General features: G+C 39.8%; 1 protein-coding gene and 1 long non-coding RNA gene across 7 annotated transcripts; one reads left to right on the forward strand and one right to left on the reverse strand.

Moving 5' to 3' along the window:
- LOC139748586 (probable deoxycytidylate deaminase) lies at positions 1-16,790 on the forward strand. Of its 3 annotated transcripts, none has more exons than XM_071661689.1 (10): positions 1-82; positions 3,837-3,960; positions 5,669-5,904; positions 6,326-6,539; positions 7,639-7,764; positions 8,402-8,501; positions 9,195-9,266; positions 9,509-9,644; positions 13,814-14,027; positions 16,538-16,790. In XM_071661689.1, the coding sequence occupies exons 2-10, from the start codon at positions 3,845-3,847 to the stop codon at positions 16,623-16,625; spliced, it is 1,302 nt and encodes a 433-aa protein (XP_071517790.1). In that variant the 5' UTR covers positions 1-82; positions 3,837-3,844; the 3' UTR covers positions 16,626-16,790. The 3 variants fall into 3 exon arrangements, with proteins under 3 accessions (XP_071517790.1, XP_071517792.1, XP_071517791.1); XM_071661691.1 differs by lacking the exon at positions 16,538-16,790 and adding an exon at positions 13,540-13,597 and having other exon boundaries at positions 13,814-13,951; XM_071661690.1 differs by lacking the exon at positions 9,195-9,266.
- Positions 5,643-25,342, reverse strand: LOC139748587 (uncharacterized). Of its 4 annotated transcripts, none has more exons than XR_011712779.1 (4): positions 25,204-25,342; positions 17,994-18,072; positions 8,646-8,745; positions 5,643-6,021 (listed from the first exon to the last, which is right to left on the reverse strand). It is a non-coding gene; the product is annotated as an uncharacterized lncRNA (long non-coding RNA). The 4 variants fall into 4 exon arrangements; XR_011712777.1 differs by having other exon boundaries at positions 25,192-25,295; XR_011712778.1 differs by lacking the exon at positions 25,204-25,342 and adding an exon at positions 24,948-25,075.
- Positions 25,343-26,532: the final 1,190 nt, after the last annotated feature.

Below are 26,532 nucleotides of genomic sequence, written 5' to 3' on the forward strand. Positions count from 1 at the left end.
GTACTTATCTACAACGATTTGTTTACAATCTCGCCAGAATTGTCCTGGGGGTAAATGTAGTAAGAAAAGGAATATTATATTGGTAAGATTATTTTAAGCGTCATACACTTTTCAAGGTAATTGTGTCCTATGTGAATTCCTTTTAGAGGAATGTTAATTTTCCTGAAAATTGTACAACTAATCGTTATTCTGTACTTGTGAATTATCTGTTCCTATAGCAGTTCAAATGGTGAAGTGAATAAAAATTCTAGAGCAAGTACACAGCTGTATGAGAACCTATAGGTATTTCTGAGAAAAATCCGGATATTCCTGCAGACGCATAAGCCACTGGTCTGATTCTTTAATCAAATGTAAATAGATTACTTTAGAAATAGGAGTATGATAGTGAGGTCCCTCAGGGATCAGTCGAACCAATATTGTTTGATATATACAAGAAATTTACCAGAATAACTAAATTACTATATATATATAGTTTGTTGAGTATTCCTGGTAAATTATATGGGAGGGTATTGATTGAGAGGGTGAAGGCATGTACAGAGCATCAGATTGGGGAAGAGCAGTGCGGTTTCAGAAGTGGTAGAGGATGTGTGGATCAGGTATTTGCTTTGAAGAATGTATGTGAGAAATACTTAGAAAAGCAAATGGATTTGTATGTAGCATTTATGGATCTGGAGAAGGCATATGATAGAGTTGATAGAGATGCTCTGTGGAAGGTATTAAGAATATATGGTGTGGGAGGCAAGTTGTTAGAAGCAGTGAAAAGTTTTTATCGAGGATGTAAGGCATGTGTACGTGTAGGAAGAGAGGAAAGTGATTGGTTCTCAGTGAATGTAGGTTTGCGGCAGGGGTGTGTGATGTCTCCATGGTTGTTTAATTTGTTTATGGATGGGGTTGTAAGGGAGGTAAATGCAAGAGTCCTGGAAAGAGGGGCAAGTATGAAGTCTGTTGGGGATGAGAGAGCTTGGGAAGTGAGTCAGTTGTTGTTCGCTGATGATACAGCGCTGGTGGCTGATTCATGTGAGAAACTGCAGAAGCTGGTGACTGAGTTTGGTAAAGTGTGTGGAAGAAGAAAGTTGAGAGTAAATGTGAATAAGAGCAAGGTTATTAGGTACAGTAGGGGTGAGGGTCAAGTCAATTGGGAGGTGAGTTTGAATGGAGAAAAACTGGAGGAAGTGAAGTGTTTTAGATATCTGGGAGTGGATCTGTCAGCGGATGGAACCATGGAAGCGGAAGTGGATCATAGGGTGGGGGAGGGGGCGAAAATTTTGGGAGCCTTGAAAAATGTGTGGAAGTCGAGAACATTATCTCGGAAAGCAAAAATGGGTATGTTTGAGGGAATAGTGGTTCCAACAATGTTGTATGGTTGCGAGGCGTGGGCTATGGATAGAGATGTGCGCAGGAGGATGGATGTGCTGGAAATGAGATGTTTGAGGACAATGTGTGGTGTGAGGTGGTTTGATCGAGTAAGTAACGTAAGGGTAAGAGAGAGGTGTGGAAATAAAAAGAGCGTGGTTGAGAGAGCAGAAGAGGGTGTTTTGAAATGGTTTGGGCACATGGAGAGAATGAGTGAGGAGAGATTGACCAAGAGGATATATGTGTCGGAGGTGGAGGGAACGAGGAGAAGAGGGAGACCAAATTGGAGGTGGAAAGATGGAGTGAAAAAGATTTTGTGTGATCGGGGCCTGAACATGCAGGAGGGTGAAAGGAGGGCAAGAAATAGAGTGAATTGGAGTCATGTGGTATACAGGGGTTGACGTGCTGTCAGTGGATTGAAGCAAGGCATGTGAAGCGTCTGGGGTAAACCATGGAAAGCTGTGTAGGTATGTATATTTGCGTGTGTGGACGTGTGTATGTACATGTGTATGGGGGGGGGGGGGGTTGGGCCATTTCTTTCGTCTGTTTCCTTGCGCTACCTCGCAAACGCGGGAGACAGCGACAAAGTATAAAAAAAAAAAAAAAAAAAAAAAAAAAATATATATATATATATATATATATATATATATATATATATATATATATATATATATATATATGCATGACAAGAATATCAACGGAAAGTGGGTGTGATTATATATATATATTTTTTTTTTTTTTTGCTTTGTCGCTGTCTCCCGCGTTTGCGAGGCAGCGCAAGGAAACAGACGAAAGAAATGGCCCAACCCACCCCCATACACATGCCTTGATTCAATCCACTGACAGCACGTCAACCCCGGTATACCACATCGCTCCAATTCACTCTATTCTTTGCCCTCCTTTCACCCTCCTGCATGTTCAGGCCCCGATCACACAAAATCTTTTTCACTCCATCTTTCCACCTCCAATTTGGTCTCCCTCTTCTCCTCGTTCCCTCCACCTCCGACACATATATCCTCTTGGTCAATCTTTCCTCACTCATTCTCTCCATGTGACCAAACCATTTCAAAACACCGTCTTCTGCTCTCTCAACCATGCTCTTTTTATTTCCACACATCTCTCTTACCCTTACGTTACTTACTCGATCAAACCACCTCACACCACACATTGTCCTCAAACATCTCATTTCCAGCACATCCATCCTCCTGCGCACAACTCTATCCATAGTCCATGCCTCGCAGCCATACAACATTGTTGGAACCACTATTCCTTCAAACATACCCATTTTTGCTTTCCGAGATAATGTTCTCGACTTCCACACATTCTTCAAGGCTCCCAGAATTTTTGCCCCCTCCCCCACCCTATGATCCACTTCCGCTTCCATGGTTCCATCCGCTGCCAGATCCACTCCCAGATATCTAAAACACTTCACTTCCTCCAGTTTTTCTCCATTCAAACTCACCTCCCAATTGAATTGACCCTCAACCCTACTGTACCCAATAACCTTGCTCTTATTCACATTTACTCTTAACTTTCTTCTTTCACACACTTTACCAAACTCAGTCACCAGCTTCTGCAGTTTCTCACATGAATCAGCCACCAGCGCTGTATCATCAGCGAACAACAACTGACTCACTTCCCAAGCTCTCTCATATATATATATATATATATATATATATATATATATATATATATATATATATATATATATAAAGTAATGGTCAAAGGTAAAAACGGTCAAAACATAAAACATGACTAAATGATAATACAACAAAGTAAAACAAAATGCAAAGTAATACAGGGGGAGGGAAGATTTCACATTAAAGATTGCTTAGTACTTCATGGATCACCTGAGAAACTTTCACTCAAGGCTCACACAGTATTAAACCAACTCTACCTGACATGTAGTTTGAATGGAAGGCTGTCTGCCAACTCTACCAGACGTATAGTTTGAATGGAGGGCTGTCTGCCAACTCTACCAGACATATAGTATGAATGGAAGGCTGTGCCACAGAAGCCAGTATAAGATCAAATATAGATTATATTGTAGAAATTTGATTTCCATACCACAGAAGGATGTTGATGAATAAGAGAATGTACACAGATGAGAAAGCCATGTGCACCATCTTTAAGTGAAATATGCTTAGAGCAAAAAAAATGAAAAAGCTTGATCACCAAGCTTTTTCATTTTTTTTGCTTCTTGATACCATAAAATGTCTTGAAATATGGATGGACATACCCAAAAGTATTTGAGGCTTCAAAGCCAAGGAAGGTGAACGAATGAACTGGCATTCCTTGTTCAGGATTTGAACTTGTGCCTGTGCACTTTTGTTTGGCTTAAAATGAAACAGTTGAAATCTTTACTACTACTATTGTGTTTATTCTGTATGGCAGTTTTTTTATTCTAATTTTAAATGATAAAGGATAGTATCAGTTTTAAGTGGTGTTTTATGATTGTATGTACTTAAATGATTCTCTTGTAGATTACAGGATGGAGACAAGCAAATGCACTGAGTCCAAGTTTGTGGTACAAAACCAGCAAGCAAATATGGTTGACACAGTCAAAGATGATGATGTCAGTGGTGCCTTGGCAAGAGTAACAGTTGGGTAAGACTGAAAGAGTGTATCTTTTTACATTCATAAATCTTTGTCGCTGTCTCCCGTGTTTGCGAGGTAGTGCAAGGAAACAGAAGAAAGAAATGGCCCAACCCATCCCCATACACATGTATATACATACATGTCCACACATGCAAATATACATACCCATACATCTCAATGTACACATATATATACACACACAGACAGATACATATATACACATGCACACAATTCACACTGTCTGTCTATATTCATTCCCATCGCCACCTCGCCACACACGGAATAACATCCCCCTCCCCCCTCATGTGTGCGAGGTAGTGCTAGGAAAAGACAACAAAGGCCCCATTCGTTCACACTCAGTCTCTAGCTGTCATGCAATAATGCCCGAAACCACAGCTCCCTTTCCACATCCAGGCCCCACAGAACTTTCCATGGTTTACCCCAGACGCTTCACATGCCCTGATTCAATCCATTGACAGCATGTCGACCCCGGTATACCACATCGATCCAATTCAATCTATTCCTTGCCCGCCTTTCACCCTCCTGCATGTTCAGGCCCCGATCACTCAAAATCTTTTTCACTCCATCTTTCCACCTCCAATTTGGTCTCCCACTTCTCCTTGTTCCCTCCACCTCCGACACATATATCCTCTTGGTCAATCTTTCCTCACTCATTCTCTCCATGTGCCCATATATGTGGGAAAATATTCTTTCTCCCCTATCCCAGGGATAATATTTATATATATCCCTGCGTGTCGTAGAAGGCAACTAAAAGGGGAGGGAGGGAGGGAGATACCCTACTGACCACTCAAGATGCATTCCTGGTGAAAGGGCTTTCTATGAATCAGCTTTCAACAGGGTAACTGTAACATATGTGATATGGAAATACATTCCTGTGTTACTTCTTACCAAAAGTGATATGCGATTGATTGATTTGGCTTTTGGTGTGCAAAGATTTGATTACACAAGAACTCAGGGTGTATGCAGACACATAATACACAGCAATATTTTTTCTAAAGTGTTGATGGCACTGTTGGTGTGGAAAGCAGCAGCTCTCTTGAGCAGTAGCAGCTGAGGTGAGTGAGTCAGTGGTGGGAGATGGTGGAGCAGGGTGAATCTCAGTAGTGCATATCAAACAACTCTCTTCCAGCTGATTGGTCCAAGGTGCACTACATATGCCACTCATCAATAGCAGAGCAAACTTAAACAAAAATGGTGGATGCAACCATTTCAGTTGAATTTGCAATTTTTCATTTGATAGAATTACAAAAATATCGAGCTCTGTATCGAATCAGCAATCAACAGGGTATCCCACTATATACTTGCTGGGACCTCTTTCTAAAAGAGTCCTGGTATTACTCAGGACCTTACCCAGAGGTTCATGCACCCCAAGGCTGTGCTACTTCCATTTGCAGGAAAATGGGGACTTGTCAAGTTCTTTGCTGAAACTATACTCCCTGTGATACAGCCTCATCAAAGGTGACTTCAGAGTATTTTTTTTTTTCATGTAGTCTAGCACTAAGAGATTTTAATGTAATGTCTGAAATTACCACATTGGCCTAGAACATCTACTGATATATGGAAAACACTTTGCTGATTTTCAACCAAGGGTAGGCTGACGTTAAGCAAGTTTTTCTTGTTATTTCATTTGGAAGGATAGTTTTCAGTTCACTTGGGCAAACAGAAACATGTTTATTGTTTCTTGTATTTCTTTCAGGAAATATGAATCAAAGAGGACTAACTATATTTCTTGGGATGAATACTTTATGGCAGTAGCATTTTTATCTGCCATGCGAAGCAAGGACCCCTGTTCACAAGTTGGAGCATGCATAGTGGACACAAATAAGAAAATAGTAGGCATTGGATACAATGGGATGCCCAGGGGCTGCAGTGATGATGTTTTACCTTGGAACAAAGACTCAAAAGATAAACTTCTTTGTAAGCATATGTATGGTAAGTTTTGATTTGCATGTCCTGCCATGAAGCAGATTTGATGTCTATTTGTCCTTTTCCCACTAAGAGGGTGGGAACACCAGGGCAAAATTCCTAGGGCCCAGGCCTTTGAAGATCCTGGAAGAGGGGAGATGAAATTAGAAAATATTAATGAAGTAATTGACCAAAGAACAGAAAATATATATATATATACTAAACAAATTGGTTAGATGTTATCATTTTTTGCAGTATTTTTGCAATAGAGATCATGACTTAATTCCTGTTTTTAGGATCGTGTATTAGCAATAAAATGAATATGATGTAGAATTGTTATTCTTGAATGAATTCTTCCTGATTAATTTATTTTGTTTTGTGATTGCTTGCTCCTGAAATTCATGATGTTTGACCACTAATACTGAAGTTTTATTTTGATATTCAACAGTTTGTCATGCAGAAATGAATGCCATCATGAACAAGAATAATTCAGATTTATCAGGCTGCACTATTTATGTTGCCCTGTTCCCCTGCAATGAATGTGCAAAGTTAATAATTCAAGCAGGGATAAGAGAAGTTATCTTCTTTTCTGACAAACATGTTCAGAAGCAAGGAACCATTGCCAGCAAACGCATGTTGGACATGGCAGGAGTTTTATGCAGGTATGATATGAAAAAAAGTTATTTTATTCTATAAAAGTATTCACCAGTAAACAAAACATGCTTTTGACCTCTCAGAGTGGCAGGCAGCACTGAACCCATAAAATGAAATATCAAACTACCCAGCAAAATGCTTACCTCTTCAATACCTGGCAAATGAATACAAACCTGTAATAAGCTGAGTTTACCTGAATACAAAAGCGTACATGATGAATTATCCTTGGTCCATTTTGTAAATCCTACAGGATGCTCTTGGTACTTCAGTGGGAAAGTTCTTTACTTCATCATTCCTATCATCATCATTAGCTCGGTGCTTCCAGATATTCCTTAGCTTGAGTGAGCATTTCACCATTACAGGACTGTTGCTTCCATCTATGGCCACCGATTGATACAAGCTTTCTGCTTTGCCCATTATATTGTAAGCTTTATCAGCAGTCAGTGAAATTGCTTGTCACCATTGTATATTTCACTTTTTGAGATCATTTCAGAGATTTAGTTTTATAATCTTGTACTTTTATTTCATGGCTTTTTATGTATTATCACAGGTTTTGAATGATTTTGATGTTCGTATTTTCTTTTTGTTTTCTATCTTGTAATATTTACAGCAAAAATGTTTTATACTCTAATGTCACTGTACTACTTCTGTATACTTAGCCTATGGCTGCATTTACCTAAAATAATGTTATTACTGTAGCTTATATTTATGTCTGTGGACCAGAAGTTCTGAAAAATATTCATGTTTTATTTCATATTTGGAAACTGAGGTTCTTGCATTCATTCTGATAATTTGATTTTTTGCCTAAGTTCACTCTTAAGTAGTGTTTGTGGTTTTGTTATCTCAGAGTATTTCTATACAAGTTATTTCTAATCATTCACTATCAGTTTTATTATTCTTTTTTATTGTAGCAAGGTTAATTGTGCTCCTGCATTTTTTTTTTTTTTTTTATAATTCTTTTAGTCAATTATAGCCTTAAGTGCTCATTCTGCGGACAAAAGTCCTAAACTGGCACAAGTTAGTGAGGACTGATGTTATATTAGAATACATACATATATTAAGCTAACTGTAAAATTAAAGCTGATTTGTAACATGTTTTTTCCCTAGGCAATATATACCAACTCAGAAGAAAATAAAGTTGGACTTCAGACAAATGCAGGAAGATGTAAATGCACAATACAGTGATAATCCTCAAATAAACAGTAACGCCTGTAATGAGCAGGGAACTCCCAAGTAAGAAAATTGGTAATTTTGAAGGTAAAGTAGTCCCAATGATGTTGTATGAATACAAGGCATGGGCTGTTAATGAGGCTGCGTAGAGAAGGGTGGATGTGTTGGAAATGAAATGTCTGAGGACAATATGTGGCTGAGAAAGCTGAAGAGGGTGTGCTGAAATGGTTTGGACATTTGGAAAGAATGAGTGAAGAAAGGTTGACAGAGAGGATATATATTTCAATAATGGAGGGAACAAGGAGAATGGGGAGACCTATTTGGAGATGGAAGGATGGAGTTAAAAATATTTTCAGTGACTGGGGCCTGAACATGCAGTAGGGTGAAAGGCACACATGGGAAACAGTGAACTGGAACAATGTGGTATATAGGGGTTGATGTGCTGTCATTGGACAGAACCAGGGCACATGAAGGGGATGGATTAAACCATGGAAAAGTTTGTGGGGCCTGGCTGTGGATACAGAGCTGTAATTTTGGTGCATTATACATGACAGCTAGAGTGGTGATGTGTGTCAATGTGGCCTTTCTTTATCTGTTTCTGGCACTACTTCACTAATCCAAGAAAGAGCAATCAGTTAAGAAAAATATATATGTATATGAATGACAGATCATTTATGTAATCAAATATTTTGTTTTTCAGGGACCTAAACAAAAAAAGAGAAGATTATTTATCATGGGGCGAATATTTTATGGCCATGGCAGCATTGTCTGCTCTCCGCAGTAAAGATCCAGTAACACAAGTAAGTGTTCTATATTAGGTTTATGAGCCGGATGGTACATTCATCCCTTTTATATGTAAACAGCTTGTAGATTTGACTCCAAATGTATCAGTTTTATTCTTTTGTTGTACATTTATGATAGTGCTATGGTAAAATGTTACTTACTAGCCAGAAGGAAGGAACATGCCTCAGGAAAGTACAGTAAGTTGCTTCAAATCCTCCTCTAACTGAGCAAATGAAAAACTTCTCTTCTTGAGGCAAAAAACTGAAAGAAATAGTGGAGGTTAGTAACAAGAAGTGTGATTAGATAACTGAATGCTTTAACCCCTTAGGCACTATAGCTACTTTTGTATGGTTTACAATGTGTGGAGTCTAGCTGTAGTTGTACTGGTTGCTTCTTCCCACCCTCACTTAATTTGAAAGACACACTTTATCAGTATGTATAGGTGTCTTATGTCACCAGCAACTATAAACAGCAATGGGAAAAAAATCCATTTATCAATTTGGTGAGACTCCATGCCTTGGAACGATGTGGTTTACTGGGGTCAACGAGCTGTCAGTGGACTGAACCAGAGCATGTGAAATGAGTGGGGTAAACCACTGAAAGATCTGTGAGGCCTGGATGTGGATAGGGAGCTGTGGTTTCGGTGCATTACACATGACAGCTAGAGACTAAGTGGGAGCAAATGTAGCCTTTTTTGTCTGTTTTTCTAGTGCCACCTTACTGAACCAGGGGGTAGCGATGCTGTTTCCTGTGGGGTGGGATGGCACCGGGAATGGATGAAGGTAAGAAAGTATGAATACATACATATGTATGTCTTCGTATATATATGTATGTATATGTTGATATGTATATGTATGCATGTGTGTGTGTATGGGTGTTTATGTATACATAAGTGTATATGAGTAGATGGGCTATTCTTTGTCTGTTTCTTGGTGCTACCTCACTGATGCAGGAAACAGCAATCACATATGATAAATAAATTATAATGAAATGAATAAAAGTTTGAAGAAAATTTGTTCTACAGGTTGGTGCATGCATTGTGAATGATGAAAACAAGATTGTTGGTATTGGTTACAATGGTATGCCTCGAGGTTGCAGTGATGACAAGTTACCATGGGGTAAATGCAGTTCTAATGCACTTGAAACAAAATACATGTATGGTAAGTGTTGATAGGAAATTCCTTCCTTGATTTAAGTTGATGGTCCATGATTGCACGATTATTGTTTTCTCATACCACAGAGAAAACATTTAACATGTGTTGTAGTTTTTTTATATTCTCCTGTCATTAGAATTTATTCTCTTATGTGGAGAAAAATAATGCTGTCTCCCTAATTTTCTCTGGTGGCTTTAACTCAGACAAGAAATGGTTGCTTAGTTTGGGTGCTGACTAGTCTTTATTTACCATGCTGTATAATGACCTGCCAACTCAAATCTGATCCTAAGACTGTTGGAGACTATCACAACTCTAAAGTATTACCTTTGTCTTAACACCCTTTCAGAAGAATAGCCTTTGTTTCTATCCAAATCATGTTTCATTTTCATTTCCCTTAAAGCAAGGTTGTGCTTTGAGTATCTTTCCATGTGTTTTAACTACAAAAGATTTCCTTAACATTCACATGTCTCAAACTTAGTAGCATTGCATGAAATATTTGCTGAAGCATATATCATAGTACCACTACTTTCAAATAATTTGAGTACCACTTATTTGCAGTTAAGATGAAACACGCAATCTTAAGAGAGCTGCATTTCATATTTTATGAGAGGGGCAACTCTAAATAGAGTTACAAACGATGAACAACTGAAAAAGGTAGATATAAGGGGAAGCACTTAAAGGGCTCAGAAAAAGAAGATTGCAAAACTTGAAGGATGGTGGTGGGTTTAAGACTATACCTCACCTCGTGTATGAAAGCGGTGAAAGAAAAGATACATCAAGAAACAGAACTTTTTTTTATCACTAATGTTTCTTTGTATGACAAAGGGCTGCTGTTGATAATTTTATCACCTACAGACAAGCCATATGTGCATTTGAGGGCCACCAAATTAGTAGTGCCAAATGAGTGGAAGAAAAGAAAATTCATGCTTATCTTTAAGAACCATGATTAGGAAATTCTGCTAAACTCAAAACCAATCTCTCTACCAAGTGTGGACTTTTACTTAAAACACAAGGGAAGATTCTCAGAAAGCATGTAACAGTCCATTACTTTCAAATGAGAAACTACCTTACTGACAAACAGGTCATCCATTACAAAGCTCTTGGACATGTATTATAGGGTGAACTCCATCTTTAACCTTATGTGCACAATATATATCGTTAGATGGTTTACGATCAACTGCGACATACATCAGATGAAAAAAAGAATTCAGTGTCTATGTTTTGAATTGTATACCAAGTTTAGCATTCATAAATCACATTACATGTCCCATTAGGCCTCCTCACACCACTATATGCATCCTCAACCCCCCCAATTCACTCATCATTCCTCAGTAGTATTTCTTTTAGCATGGAGGGCTAACCTATATCACCATCTACCGGTATCATTTACTTCCCATGGTACAGGTGGTATGCAAGGAAAGTCTAGTGCACAGATGAGTGTTTGTGAAGAACAAACATTTTAGTAATTCGTAAACTTGCTTACTCTTGGGAACCAAGTCAGAAGGGGTCTACCCTCAGAAGGTGTCTACCCATGGATGAAACTTGCTGTTCCTCATGGAATTGTTCCTTGAACTGCAGTGGGTATTAATTCCTCTAGCTATTCCTTATGGTATATTGTTCCTTGTTGTCAGAAAAGGTGAAAACAAACATCAAAGTCTGAGGTGTCCTGCTTAACTGGGCACCAATGATACCCTAGGGGACTGTGTACCCAAAGAGAGTCCTTTTGATATCTCATGGGATTATTCCTATAACAAATCCTCAACAGGACTCTTTGTCTGTAAATATAACCATAGTTGTTGCTGGTGAACCGCTTCAGTGTAAATCAGCATCATCTTGTTGCCCTGTGTCATTAACAGTGGAAGCAGAGACAATTCCGAAGGCCTAAATTAGCATTCTGATGATACATAAGAGGAAAGGAGTTGGAGGGTGACTCACAGGAATAATGCTTGTGATCCTTCATAGGATTGTTTCTTTTCAAAATCTGTAGATGTCTTTAATACACCAAATCTTAGTTGTTGCTGACATAATGCCCAAGCTATGCTAGTCAAGATCATCTAGTAGCCCTGTGTCACTGGTAGGGAAGGCAAAGACAGACTTACAGAGCCCTTCAGTCCAATCTCTTATTTATTGTGCCGGTGAAACACAAGGGAAACCGAGTTTTAGGGTGTCTATCCAGAGGGAAACCTTGCAGTATCTCATGAAACTAGTCCATTAGGGAATCTCACATGGGATTTTGCATGTGTTCAGTAAACAGATCACTTGTTTTTGGTGCACTGCTCAACTTTTATTTAAGTTGCGATCATCTTGAAACCTATTGCCATCATAAAGGGAGGCAAGATAGACCCTAAGCTGCATGCATACTAATGATACACAAAAGAAAACAGGGTAAAGGGTGTCTATCCAGGACACTTCCTATGGAACCCAGCTGAATTTTGGTTGTTTCTAATACACAAGAACAATGGCTTACTTTTTTTTTTTTTTGTGCAACTGCAGTAATCATAATCCTACCTAACATAGATACTTGGATAGATGCTCTGGTTTGGCTTTTTGAGAAAGCTTTGGTTGTATACAGTATTCATGACCATAGCTTATGTTGTTGGCCAACTGTTTGTGGATCTGAATAAGCTGTTCCAGAAAATTTCAGTGGAGATTTGTGTTGTATACTTGTGAAGAATCATAGCTCATTTTGTTGGCCAAATATAACAGGTCACTAGTTTTGCTGCCTGGGATGTCATCATTTGGGAGCTGAACCTCAGCTCTTGTTGTCAGTCAGTCACATCAGATCCCTTGATATATTACTGTAGAATCTTGTCTGCTGCAATTTAATAGTGGTTTGTTCTGTTTTAGCCAATACAAGCCCTTGGTTTACATTGTCATTTAGGCCTTTGGAAATTACTGGTTTCGATGTTCACTGCTTCTGCTGTCTGACTGCCTGGGGAGGCTGCAAGGGAAGAATCCATTTTGAAAATGATACTAAAGACCCAAAACTTGTGGATTGTGTATGAGGTTGCTGGTTCTGAGCTGGATTTAGAAATGGTAGTAGTGTACCGAATGAAATGCCTGGCATTGTGCCAAGGTTTGAATATCTATTGTACATTGAGTTTAAACAGCTGTTTAACTTCATAATTTTTCCCAACTCTTTCACTGCCATTATACTTCATATCCCCCCTCACCATAGTTCATTACTTAGGGAAATCAAAAGATTTAAAAGTGCGCTGTCAAGATACAACTGAAAATGGTTAAGGAGGTTAGATTCTTTAGTCATTGACAAGTATCACAAACAGTACTGGCAGAGCCATCAAAATCATAAACTTCTAGTGTAGCCATCAGCCCACACATTCAAGGGAGTTTCTTGTGCCAAGGTCTCCCCCCCTTGTAACCACTCACGACCTCATTTTTTCTTTGGGCCCCTACACCCAGTTTTTCATCAGATTCTTCCTCATCACTTTCAATATGAAAAATTTCCTTCAGCTGAACACAACATCCTTTTAACTTTTTCCATGGTGGGGTGGAGGAAAATGTTCCACAGGAGACTGAAGGCCATGATTTACATGGCATGATTGCTGATTAGTTACTAAGTGGCAAGGTGTGATGTGAAGAGGGCTTGAGAAGTGGTGCTTATTGTCTCCATTCAAAGAAGTGTTCATTATCTAGAAGACATTTGAAAATATGGCGCACATTGACAAATCCTTGATTTGGGATGAGAGTATCCCAACACCAAATCATGCTGAAGGATGAAAGTAGCAGGAGGGTTAATATTTCAAATTCTGGTAATTTTGTGCATCCTTGCAAAGTACTTAAAGGGTTAATTGTCAGGTGCCAGTGTAGTCTTACCAATGGTAAAATAATTACACTTTGTGTATGTCTATAATTTTTCTTACATTTTATTCTCCAAATGCAGCTTGGGATAAGAGCTCAAAGCCTATAATACCCTTAGCTCTCCTTGTCCATGTTCAGAGGTAAGTCTAAAAGTTCAAAATATATCTCTTTACCATAACTTTAAAATTTTCAGTGTCATTCATCATGCCTCATAACCTGTTTTAACAAAACCTAGTAAATTATGAATTGCTATTGCCATGTGTACAACATACAGTTTGATGTATTTCTAGAATAATAGTCTCAGCAGAATCTCTTTTTCACTTATAAACATTTGTAATTAAACTTTCAAATTTCAGTATGCCATGCTGAAGTGAATGCCATCATGAACAAAAATTGTGCAGATGTTTCTGGCTGCACTATCTTTGTTGCACTCTTCCCTTGCAATGAGTGCACCAAAGTCATCATCCAGGCTGGGATCAAGAAAGTGATATATTTATCAGATAAATATAAAGAGAAGCCTTCAACTGTTGCTTCCAAGAAAATGTTAGATTTATCAGGAATATTATACTGGTAAGGATGGCAATTTTTTTCCACATTCACTTAAACACTTTATTTTTCTCTCATGTAGAAGATCCTTACTTACTGCAACAATCCAATCCCCTCATGAAGCAATTCTGACCCATTCCTATGACCCCCCTTAGCCAAAGAACACACATACCAACTTCACTCTTAAACAGGAACGTTATGAAAAACCTTCTTAAAACCCATACTGAAACAATGGCCCTCCCACCTTTGCTCCCACTTATTTTTTTTTTTATTTTTTTTTTTTTTGCTTTGTCGCTGTCTCCCGCGTTTGCGAGGTAGCACAAGGAAACAGACGAAAGAAATGGCCCAACCCACCCCCATACACATGTATATACATACGTCCACACACGCAAATATACATACCTACACAGCTTTCCATGGTTTACCCCAGATGCTTCACATGCCTTGATTCAATCCACTGACAGCACGTCAACCCCGGTATACCACATCGCTCCAATTCACTCTATTCCTTGCCCTCCTTTCACCCTCCTGCATGTTCAGGCCCCGATCACACAAAATCTTTTTCACTCCATCTTTCCACCTCCAATTTGGTCTCCCTCTTCTCCTCGTTCCCTCCACCTCTGACACATATATCCTCTTGGTCAATCTTTCCTCACTCATTCTCTCCATGTGCCCAAACCATTTCAAAACACCCTCTTCTGCTCTCTCAACCACGCTCTTTTTATTTCCACACATCTCTCTTACCCTTACGTTACTTACTCGATCAAACCACCTCACACCACACATTGTCCTCAAACATCTCATTTCCAGCACATCCATCCTCCTGCGCACAACTCTATCCATAGCCCACGCCTCGCAACCATACAACATTGTTGGAACCACTATTCCTTCAAACATACCCATTTTTGCTTTCCGAGATAATGTTCTCGACTTCCACACATTCTTCAAGGCTCCCAGAATTTTCGCCCCCTCCATCAACCCTATGATCCACTTCCGCTTCCATGGTTCCATCCGCTGCCAGATCCACTCCCAGATATCTAAAACACTTCACTTCCTCCAGTTTTTCTCCATTCAAACTCACCTCCCAGTTGACTTGACCCTCAACCCTACTGTACCTAATAACCTTGCTCTTATTCACATTTACTCTTAACTTTCTTCTTTCACACACTTTACCAAACTCAGTCACCAGCTTCTGCAGTTTCTCACATGAATCAGCCACCAGCGCTGTATCATCAGCGAACAACAACTGGCTCACTTCCCAAGCTCTCTCATCCCCAACAGACTTCATACTTGCCCCTCTTTCCAAAACTCTTGCATTCACCTCCCTAACAACCCCATCCATAAACAAATTAAACAACCATGGAGACATCACACACCCCTGCCGCAAACCTACATTCACTGAGAACCAATCACTTTCCTCTCTTCCTACACGTACACATGCCTTACATCCTCGATAAAAACTTTTCACTGCTTCTAACAACTTGCCTCCCACACCATATATTCTTAATACCTTCCACAGAGCATCGCTATCAACTCTATCATATGCCTTCTCCAGATCCATAAATGCTACATACAAATCCATTTGCTTTTCTAAGTATTTCTCACATACATTCTTCAAAGCAAACACCTGGTCCACACATCCTCTACCACTTCTGAAACCACACTGCTCTTCCCCAATCTGATGCTCTGTACATGCCTTCACCCTCTCAATCAATACCCTCCCATATAATTTACCAGGAATACTCAACAAACTTATACCTCTGTAATTTGAGCACTCACTCTTATCCCCTTTGCCTTTGTACAATGGCACTATGCACGCATTCCGCCAATCCTCAGGCACCTCACCATGAGTCATACATACATTAAATAACCTTACCAACCAGTCAACAATACAGTCACCCCCTTTTTTAATAAATTCCACTGCAATACCATCCAAACCCACTTATACGAGTGATAATATTAAAATCTTAAAGAACTCTAATGCAGCAGGCCCTGACAACATATCAGACTTTCACATAAAACACTTTAGGCACTCACAGATATCTTCAACCACTCCTAGCTACAAAACAAAATCTCTAAACTTTTCAACATAATGTTGGTCCTAAAACTCTCCAAACCATGAAACTCCCCCTCCTCTAACTGCTTTATATGCATTCTAACTTCAGTATCCAAACCCTGCTAAAAACTGATCCATAAGAGAATCAAATAAAACATCCAACTTTCATCTACACATCATGGCTCTAAACACAACTGTTCCACACCAAATAACATAATGACCTCTCACAGTATATCATAGAAGACTTCAGCCTACTGCAACCTACCTTCCCACATACTACTACTAGCAATAGGCATCAATAAAGCATTTAACCACAACACTGTTCTTAGTCTAACTTTTTTGCACTCAGCATAATTCCAATTTTTTTCTTCTTTTGTTAATTGCAACTCACTTGTAATGTTTTGTTGCTAAAAATATCTATATATCTGAAAGTTATTTACTAATATTTCTATAGTTCTAACATATCTTAAATTCTTAGTCCATACAGTTTATCACGAAGAGAGATAACCATAGATTTTGAAGCAATCGACTGGAACAGCACTTTGCAAGTAACTCCAACTTCATGAAATTTTCAGAAAATATTTTAAGGAATGGAAAAGAACAAGACATTATATGAATGATCACAGCTTCATATATAAGCTCTCCCTACTTACGACCTATGCGACTGATGATCATATGTACATACAACTGGAAATAAATGTAAATTAAAGAATATATGTAAATATAAAAATTATGCTTGCTTATATATCCACCAGTGCTAACAGGTGCTTGTGTATGATATTAACTGTCAGATGATATCCTGGAATTGTGTACATCAGAGCATCAATCTCAGTTCTTGCTCTCAGTTACCATTCAGTAAGCGCATGTTATTCAAGTGAATCTAACGAATTTTCGTTCTGGTTTAAACCATATTGTATTAAGCCCCAAAGAAGATGATGAGCAAGAGGAAAAACCCATCACACAACAGATTCAGTAAAAATCCAAGGAAGAAGCTCGAATAGAAATTGACAATGAAGGTAACCACCCAATACGAAGGAGGAAAAAAGTTAAAATGACCGTATATGATCTACAGTTGTTCCATTCAATGGTCTCCACAATATTAAAGGACAAAGAAAAAATATGTGGAGCAGTGAAAGGTTCAGCAAGTATGAAGTCTATGATAATAACAAAGCAACAACAAAGGCTCATCCACGGAATGGAAAAGTCATTGATGCTGTGGATGGAAGATCATATTAAAAAACGTGTACCACTAAGCTTACTAACAATTGAGGCAAAGGCAAGAAATCTTTTTGAGACTTTGAAGGAGAGCTGGGGAGGATTACATCAAGAATTTCATAGCAAGTCATGGTTGGTTCAATAGATTTAAAAGAAGGTATAGCTTGCCTAACGTTCGAGTCACAAGGGAAGCAGGAAGTGCTGACAAAGGAACTGCCAAAAGATAAAGAATAAATCAAAGAATCTTTTTTGTTTTAATGAACCATAGAGTTATTTAAAAAAGTCATTTCATAAAACTGGTTAAACAAAAATGAGATGATCATGATAGAACTTGTATAATGTAAAAACTAGAATGATGTGATATGAACTAAAGAATCTTGAATAAAAGGTAAAAAGAAACTACAGAATCATATGATAAAGCTGGTTAATCAAATATGAGATAATCATGATAGATATTGAGTAGGATAAAAGAATGCTGTACAAGTAAACGAATTCTATGTGGCTTGCTGACATATGTATGACTTATGTCCATTTCAAGATCTGACTGGTCGATCAGAATGTTACTCAGATGTACGTCGGGGAATGGTTGTATACAGCATCATGAAGAAAAGAAATGAAAATGTACTAGACCTAATAAATGCAGAGGACAAGTTGCCTAGCATGTACAGTGAAAAATTAAAAAGCTATACATCACTGGGGAGGCCCACATTTTACCTTACCATTTGGACATGGATGGGATGTGTGTGACTGAACTGAGAGGCTGTATGCACTCTTATCCTCTATATATCCATAATGGACCTGAAAATAACAAAACAACAGATGAACTATCGATAGGTAGTTTTAGTTAAAAGAATCTTGATGTACAACTTTTTAATATTACCATATACTGAAAAATGTGTTGATACTATCTGTGGTGCATGATTATTCATTAGCTATGTAGCTGTGAATGTGTGTTTTTATAAGGCATCACATGCTTGTTTTACTCTACTGTTTGACAGTAGAATTTCTGTCTAGCACCTTTATAGTGACATTGCGGACAGAGTATTATAAAAACTGAAACTATAATTTGAAGGAATTGAAATGCCAATAACAATTGACACATTACAGGTTTTATTGTCTTACATAGTCCTTTTCTTCCCAAAGCACTATTATAAAGCATTCTCATAACTCTTCAGCTAACTCATGAGTCATATACATTGTGAGAGTAAATGTGGTCATAGCATTACTCTTTACACCAAAGGTGTCAAGAACATTTTTGTTGGTGGATGTATCTTAACACTGATGGCTTTAAGACCCTTGCTGTTGATGGGCATAAAGTCCAAGCAGCCAACCAACCTTTTACTTATCCACCCAACTTATATATATACAACATGTGATGTTAGGTGGTTTGATCGAGTAAGTAATGAAAGGGTAAGAGAGATGTGTGGTAATAAAAAGAGTGTGGTTGAGAAAGCAGAAGAGGGTGTACTGAAATGGTTTGGTCACATAGAGAATGAGTGAGCAAAGATTGACAAAGAGGATATATGTCAGAGATGGAGGGAACAAGAAATGGGAGACTAAATTGGAGGTGGAAGGATGGAGTGAAAAAGATTTTGAGTGATCGATGCCTGAATATACAGGAGGGTGAAAGGCGTCCAAGGAATAGAGTGAATTGGAACGATGTGGTATACCGGGGTTGACGTGCTGTCAGTGGATTGAATCAGGGCATGTGAAGCGTCTGGGGTAAACCATGGAAAGCTGTGTGGGGCCTGGATGTGGAAAGGGAGCTGTGGTTTCGGGCGTTATTGCGTGGCAGCTAGAGACTGAGTGTGAACGAATGGGGCCTTTGTTGTCTTTTCCTAGTGCTACCTCGCACACATAAGGGGGGAGGGGGAAGGTATTCTATGTGTGGCGAGGTGGCGATGGGAGTGAATGGGGGCAGACAGTGTGAACTGTGTGCATGGGTATATATGTATGTGTCTGTGTATGTATATATATGTGTACATTGAGATGTATAGGTATGTATATTTGCGTGTGTGGACGTGTGTGTGTATACATTGTGTATGGGGGTGGGTTGGGCCATTTCTTTCGTCTGTTTCCTTGCGCTACCTCGCAAACGCGGGAGACAGCGACAAAGCAAAATAAATAAAATAAAATATATATATATATAGTTGCGAACCTATGTGTTTGTTGTGTCTATGTTGTAGAAAATTGTATGCTATAGGTAAGCCATGTGGTGACCTGGGGGTCTCAACAGATTCCTCGACTGCTCCCACGCCACCTGGGATTTTACACCACCTTGCCGAATGGTCACTCACGGTGTACCTGGCACATAGACCTGCCAGTTTACCTCGCCCGCGGCAGTCAAGTGACCCGGGGGCTGCCACGAGGTCAGGCCTGGGAAAGTTCGCCTCCCATCCTCTTTTCAACCAACAGATACAGGGCTGGGCCTGAAGCGGTATGAGGGCTGGACCTTTGGCCTCCAGCCAATTACAGTTGGGATGAGAGCGTGACAATCAGTCTTTTGACCAATCAAGAGTAACTTGTGGTCATTCTTCATCTATCATAGTCGAGATGAGGCAGGTCAAGGCGGGGCTGGCTGCTCCAATAAAAGCCCCTGACGATGGCTTGGCCGTGATTCCTTCAGCCACCACATGCCCGACAGGTAATGTAGGTTTTCCTGTCTCAAACGCTAGCCACTGCTGCCATTGCGAACCACTCCGATCACTGATCAGGTGCTACACTAAGTTATAAGATGTTATACTGTGTTGTGTCTGGTCTGAGTGCAACAATGTATTGTAACTTGTCAAAGAATTGCTCATCGAATAAGTGTATCTTGTGTCCTATTTGAAATCTTACCTGGAATGTGGAATGTAAAATGTTGATGTAAATATTTGTGCCAGAGTAATGTGCTTCTGTTATCTTGTACACTTCATTTCTTGTATTATACGTAGTTTTAACCCCGGTGTTTAATTTCATCCCATAACTCTAAGACAGCGTTATCCAATGTTGCGTAATAATTTATATATATATATATATATATATATATATATATATATATGTATATTTTTTTTTTTTTTCTTTGTCGCTGTCTCCCGCGTTTGCGAGGTAGCGCAAGGAAACAAACGAAAGAAATGGCCCAACCCACCCCCATACACATGTATATACATACGTCCACACACGCAAATATACATACCTACACAGCTTTCCATGGTTTACCCTAGACACTTCACATGCCTTGATTCAATCCACTGACAGCACGTCAACCCCGGTATACCACATCGCTCCAATTCACTCTATTCCTTGCCCTCCTTTCACCCTCCTGCATGTTCAGGCCCCGATCACACAAAATCTTTTTCACTCCATCTTTCCACCTCCAATTTGGTCTCCCTCTTCTCCTCGTTCCCTCCACCTCCGACACATATATCCTCTTGGTCAATCTTTCCTCACTCATTCTCTCCATGTGCCCAAACCATTTCAAAACACCCTCTTCTGCTCTCTCAACCACGCTCTTTTTATTTCCACACATCTCTCTTACCCTTACGTTACTTACTCGATCAAACCACCTCACACCACACATTGTCCTCAAACATCTCATTTCCAGCACATCCATCCTCCTGCGCACAACTCTATCCATAGTCCACGCCTCGCAACCATACAACATTGTTGGAACCACTATTCCTTCAAACATGCCCATTTTTGCTTTCCGAGATATTGTTCTCGACTTCCACACATTCTTCAAGGCTCCCAGAATTTTCGCCCCCTCCCCCACCCTATGATCCACTTCCGCTTCCATGTTTCCATCCGCTGCCAGATCCACTCCCAGATATCTAAAACACTTCACTTCCTCCAGGTTTTCTCCATTCAAACTCACCTCCCAATTGACTTGACCCTCAACCCTACTGTACCTAATAACCTTGCTCTTATTCACATTTACTCTTAACTTTCTTCTTTCACACACTTTACCAAACTCAGTCACCAGCTTCTGCAGTTTCTCACATGAATCAGCCACCAGCGCTGTATCATCAGTGAACAACAACTGACTCACTTCCCAAGCTCTCTCATCCCCAACAGACTTCATCCTTGCCCCTCTTTCCAAAACTCTTGCATTCACCTCCCTAACAACCCCATCCATAAACAAATTAAACAACCATTGAGACATCACACACCCCTGCCGCAAACCTACATTCACTGAGAACCAATCACTTTCCTCTCTTCCTACACGTACACATGCCTTACATCCTCGATATATATATATATATATATATATATATATATAACAAGTAGTGGTGATGTGAGAAGGAGATGGAGTGAGTATTTTGAAGGTTTGTTGAATGTGTTTGATGATAGAGTGGCAGATATAGGGTGTTTTGGTCGAGGTTGTGTGTAAAGTGAGAGGGTTAGGGAAAATGATTTGGTAAACAGAGAAGAGGTTGTAAAAGCTTTGCGGAAGATGAAAGCCGGCAAGGCAGCAGGTTTGGATGGTATTGCAGTGGAATTTATTAAAAAAGGGGGTGACTGTATTGTTGACTGGTTGGTAAGATTATTTAATGTATGTATGACTCATGGTGAGGTGCCTGAGGATTGGCGGAATGCGTGCATAGTGTCATTGTACAAAGGCAAAGGGGATAAGAGTGAGTGCTCAAATTACAGAGGTATAAGTTTGTTGAGTATTCCTAGTAAATTATATGGGAGGGTATTGATTGAGAGGGTGAAGACATGTACAGAGCATCAGATTGGGGAAGAGCAGTGTGGTTTCAGAAGTGGTAGAGGATGTGTGGATCAGGTGTTTGCTTTGAAGAATGTATGTGAGAAATACTTAGAAAAGCAAATGGATTTGTATGCAGCATTTATGGATCTGGAGAAGGCATATGATAGAGTTGATAGAGATGCCCTGTGGAAGGTATTAAGAATATATGGTGTGGGAGGCAAGTTGTTAGAAGCAGTGAAAAGTTTTTATCGAGGATGTAAGGCATGTGTACGTGTAGGAAGAGAGGAAAGTGATTGGTTCTCAGTGAATGTAGGTTTGAGGCATGGGTGTGTGATGTCTCCATGGTTGTTTAATTTGTTTATGGATGGGGTTGTTAGGGAGGTGAATGCAAGAGTTTTGGAAAGAGGGGCAAGTATGAAGTCTGTTGTGGATGAGAGAGCTTGGGAAGTGAGTCAGTTGTTGTTCGCTAATGATACAGCGCTGGTGGCTGATTCATGTGAGAAACTGCAGAAGCTGGTGACTGAGTTTGGTAAAGTGTGTGAAAGAAGAAAGTTAAGAGTAAATGTGAATAAGAGCAAGGTTATTAGGTACAGTAGGGTTGAGGGTCAAGTCAACTGGGAGGTAAGTTTGAATGGAGAAAAACTGGAGGAAGTAAAGTGTTTTAGATATCTGGGCGTGGAACTGGCAGCGGATGGAACCATGGAAGCGGAAGTGGATCATAGAGTGGGGGAGGGGGCGAAAATCCTGGGAGCCTTGAAGAATGTGTGGAAGTCGAGAACATTATCTCGGAAAGCAAAAATGGATATGTTTGAAGGAATAGTGGTTCCAACAATGTTGTATGGCTGCGAGGTGTGGGCTATGGATAGAGTTGTGCGCAGGAGGGTGGATGTGCTGGAAATGAGATGTTTGAGGACAATGTGTGGTGTGAGGTGGTTTGATCGAGTAAGTAACGTAAGGGTAAGAGAGATGTGTGGAAATAAAAAGAGCTTGGTTGAGAGAGAAGAGGGCGTTTTGAAATGGTTTGGGCAAATGGAGAGAATGAGTGAGGAAAGATTGACCAAGAGGATATATGTGTTGGAGGTGGAGGGAACGAGGAGAAGTGGGAGACCAAATTGGAGGTGGAAAGATGGAGTGAAAAAGATTTTGTGTGATCGGGGCCTGAACATGCAGGAGGGTGAAAGGAGGGCAAGGAATAGAGTGAACTGGATCGATGTGGTATACCGGGGTTGACGTGCTGTCAGTGGATTGAATCAGCGCATGTGAAGCGTCTGGGGTAAACCATAGAAAGCTGTGTAGGTCTGTATATTTGCGTGTGGACGTGTATGTATATACATGTGTATGGGGGTGGGTTGGGCCATTTCTTTCGTCTGTTTCCTTGCGCTACCTCGCAAACGCGGGAGACAGCGGCAAAAAGAAAAAAAAAAAATATATATATATATATATATATATATATATATATATATATATATATTGGAAAGGATCACAATTTTGCGCATGATCAAGATATTCCTGAGTCTACGGGGAAAATGAAACACGATAAGTTCCCAAGTGCTCTTTCGTGTAATAATCACATCATCAGGGGAGACACAAGAGAGAAATATAGCAGTCAGTTGATATATATCAAAGAGACGAAGCTAGAACGCCATTTGGTAAACATGCAATTGTCTTGGACAATGGCTAGGACGCCATTTGGTAAACGCGATTGTCTCTTCGTCTCTTCAAAGTATATCAACTGACTTATATTTCTCTCTTGTGTCTCCCCTGATGATGTGATTATTACATGAAAGTGTACTTGAGAACTTACCGTGTTTCATTTTCCCCGTGGACTCATAGGAATATATAAATATATACATATTACCCTTTCATCACTTCCTCGATCAAACCACCTCACACCACATATTGTCCTCAAACATTTAATTTCCAACACATCCACCCTCCTCCGTACAGCTCTACCTACAGCCCATGCCTCGCAACCAAAGAACATTGTTAGAACTACTATTCCTTCAAACATGCCCATTTTTGCTTTCCGAGATAACTTTCTCTCCTTCCACACATTCTTCATCACCTCTGGAACCTTCAAACCCTCCCCCACCCTGTGACACACTTCCGCTTCCATGGTTCCATTCGCTTCCAAGTCCACTCTCAGATATCTAAAACACTAAACTTACTCCATTTTCCCCATTCAAACTTATATCCCAATTAACTTTTCCCTCAACCCTACTCAACCTAATAACCTTGCTCTTATTCATTACTCTCATCCTTTCTCTTTTCACACACTTTTCCAAAGTCAGTCACCAACTTCTCCAGTTTCTCACTCAAATCAGCCACTAAAGCTGTATCATCGTCGACCAACAACTAACTCGCTTCCCAGGGTCTCTCATCCCCAACAGACTTCATGCTCGCCCCTCTCTTCATAACTCTTGCATTTAGCTCCCTAACCACCCCATCCATAAACAAATTAAACAACCATACGGACATCACACACCCCTACCGCAGACCGTCACTCACTGGGAACCAATCACTCTCCTCTCTTCCTACTCGTACACATGCATTACATCTCTGGTAAAAACGTATCACTGCTTCTAGCACCTTACCTCCCACACCATATACTCTTAAGACCTTCCACGAAGCATCTCTATCAACACTATCATGTGCCTTCCTTAGGTACATTAATGCTACATACAAATCCATCTGTTTTTCTAAGTATTCCTCACACACATTCTTCAAAGCAAACACCTGATCCACACATCCTCTACCACTTCTACAACACACTACTCTTTCCCAAGCTGATGCTCTGTCCATGCCTTCATCCTCTCAATCTATACCCTCCCATATAATTTCCCATGAATACTCGACAAACTTATGCTCTGCAGTTTGAACACACATTTTCATCCCCTTTGCCTCTGTATAGTGGCACTATACATGCATTCCACCAATCTTCAGGCACTTCACCATATTCCATACATACACTGAATATCCTTACCAATCAATAAACAACAGAGTTACCCCCTTTTCTTAACACATTCAACTGCAATACCATCCACTCCCGGCGCCTTGCCGGATTTCATCATCCTCATTTCAATTAGCGAGTTCACTGCCCGGTAAGGAATCTGTTGACATAAATGCTAATCACATTCTTTTGAATCGAATAACACTGTGTTCTCTAGAACTATACATAGTTTAAAGAGGTATCACAGTTCTCTTCCAAAAAACAGTAAAAAGCGTACAGGTTTGCCAACCTATTCGGCGACAGTTGTGGGGATTCAGCTTCGTTTTAACAAGCATTCAAGATGCAGAAGGAGGAAGCCCTGTCTTGGCGGGGGGGGGGGGGTTAGTGTCCGGGTAATAAGCTTGGTGAAATGGTTGGCCGCGCACCTTTGCACTGGCTACCGGGTTCACAGGCGTCTTAAAGATACACGCGGAAGCCCAAAATCTTCCTTGTCTTACCGCGGTTAATGTACTTGCGAACTGCTGTACATGCAAAGTATCAAACATGTCAATCAACATTACACACTAGTGTGTCCACGTAATTCGAAGCCCGATATTCTTTTTTTTCTCTCTCTCACTCGTTCGAGCTTAATCATCTAACTCACCTGGCTGGTTGGTTATTTGTCCTCCAAGGTGCTTGAAGACATTCCAAGACCACACTTCCACTATATTATATGGCGCCACACACACACACACAATATATATATATATATATATATATATATATATATATATATATATATATATATATATATATATATATATATATATATAAATCAATCCCTGGGGATAGGGGAGAAAGAATACTTCCCACGTATTCCTTGCGTGTCGTAGAAGGCGACTAAAAGGGGAGGGAGCGGGGGGGGGGGGTGGCTGGAGATCCTCCCCTCTTTTTTTTTTTTTTTGATTTTCCAAAAGAAGGAACAGAGAAGGGGGCCAGGTGAGGATATTCCCTCAGAGGCCCAGTCCTCTGTTCTTAACGCTACCTTGCTAACGCGGAAAATGGCGAATAGTTTGAAAGAAAATATATAAATCAAGATGTATACGCACAGTGATGGAGGTTTTCTTTTGTAAGAAAATATATTAACTCACCTGTAATTCAAAGTGGGAAAAATTATTTAAGATTTTATATATTCTTACTTAGCCACTGCTTCACAGATGGTTGGCGCTGGTTATGTATGCTTAAGGCCTATTGAATGACAGGGTCATTCAGGCCATCATCGTCGATATCAACCATCAACTTTTATAACTATGTGGCAACATTACTGTTAACTATGGGCTGCAGCTGAAGTACGCCATGGACAAGCAACACACACACACACACACACACACACACACACACATATATATATATATATATATATATATATATATATATATATATATATATATATATATATATATATATATTTTTTTTTTTTTTTTTTTTTTTCATACTATTCGCCATTTCCCGCGTTAGCGAGGTAGCGTTAAGAACAGAGGACTGAGCCTTTGCGGGAATATCCTCACCTGGCCCCCTTCTCTGTTCCTTCTTTTGGAAAATTAAAAAACGAGAGGGGAGGATTTCCAGCTCCCCGCTC

Source organism: Panulirus ornatus, chromosome 5 (assembly GCF_036320965.1).
Source record: "Panulirus ornatus isolate Po-2019 chromosome 5, ASM3632096v1, whole genome shotgun sequence".
NCBI classification, from domain to species: Eukaryota; Metazoa; Arthropoda; class Malacostraca; order Decapoda; family Palinuridae; genus Panulirus; species Panulirus ornatus.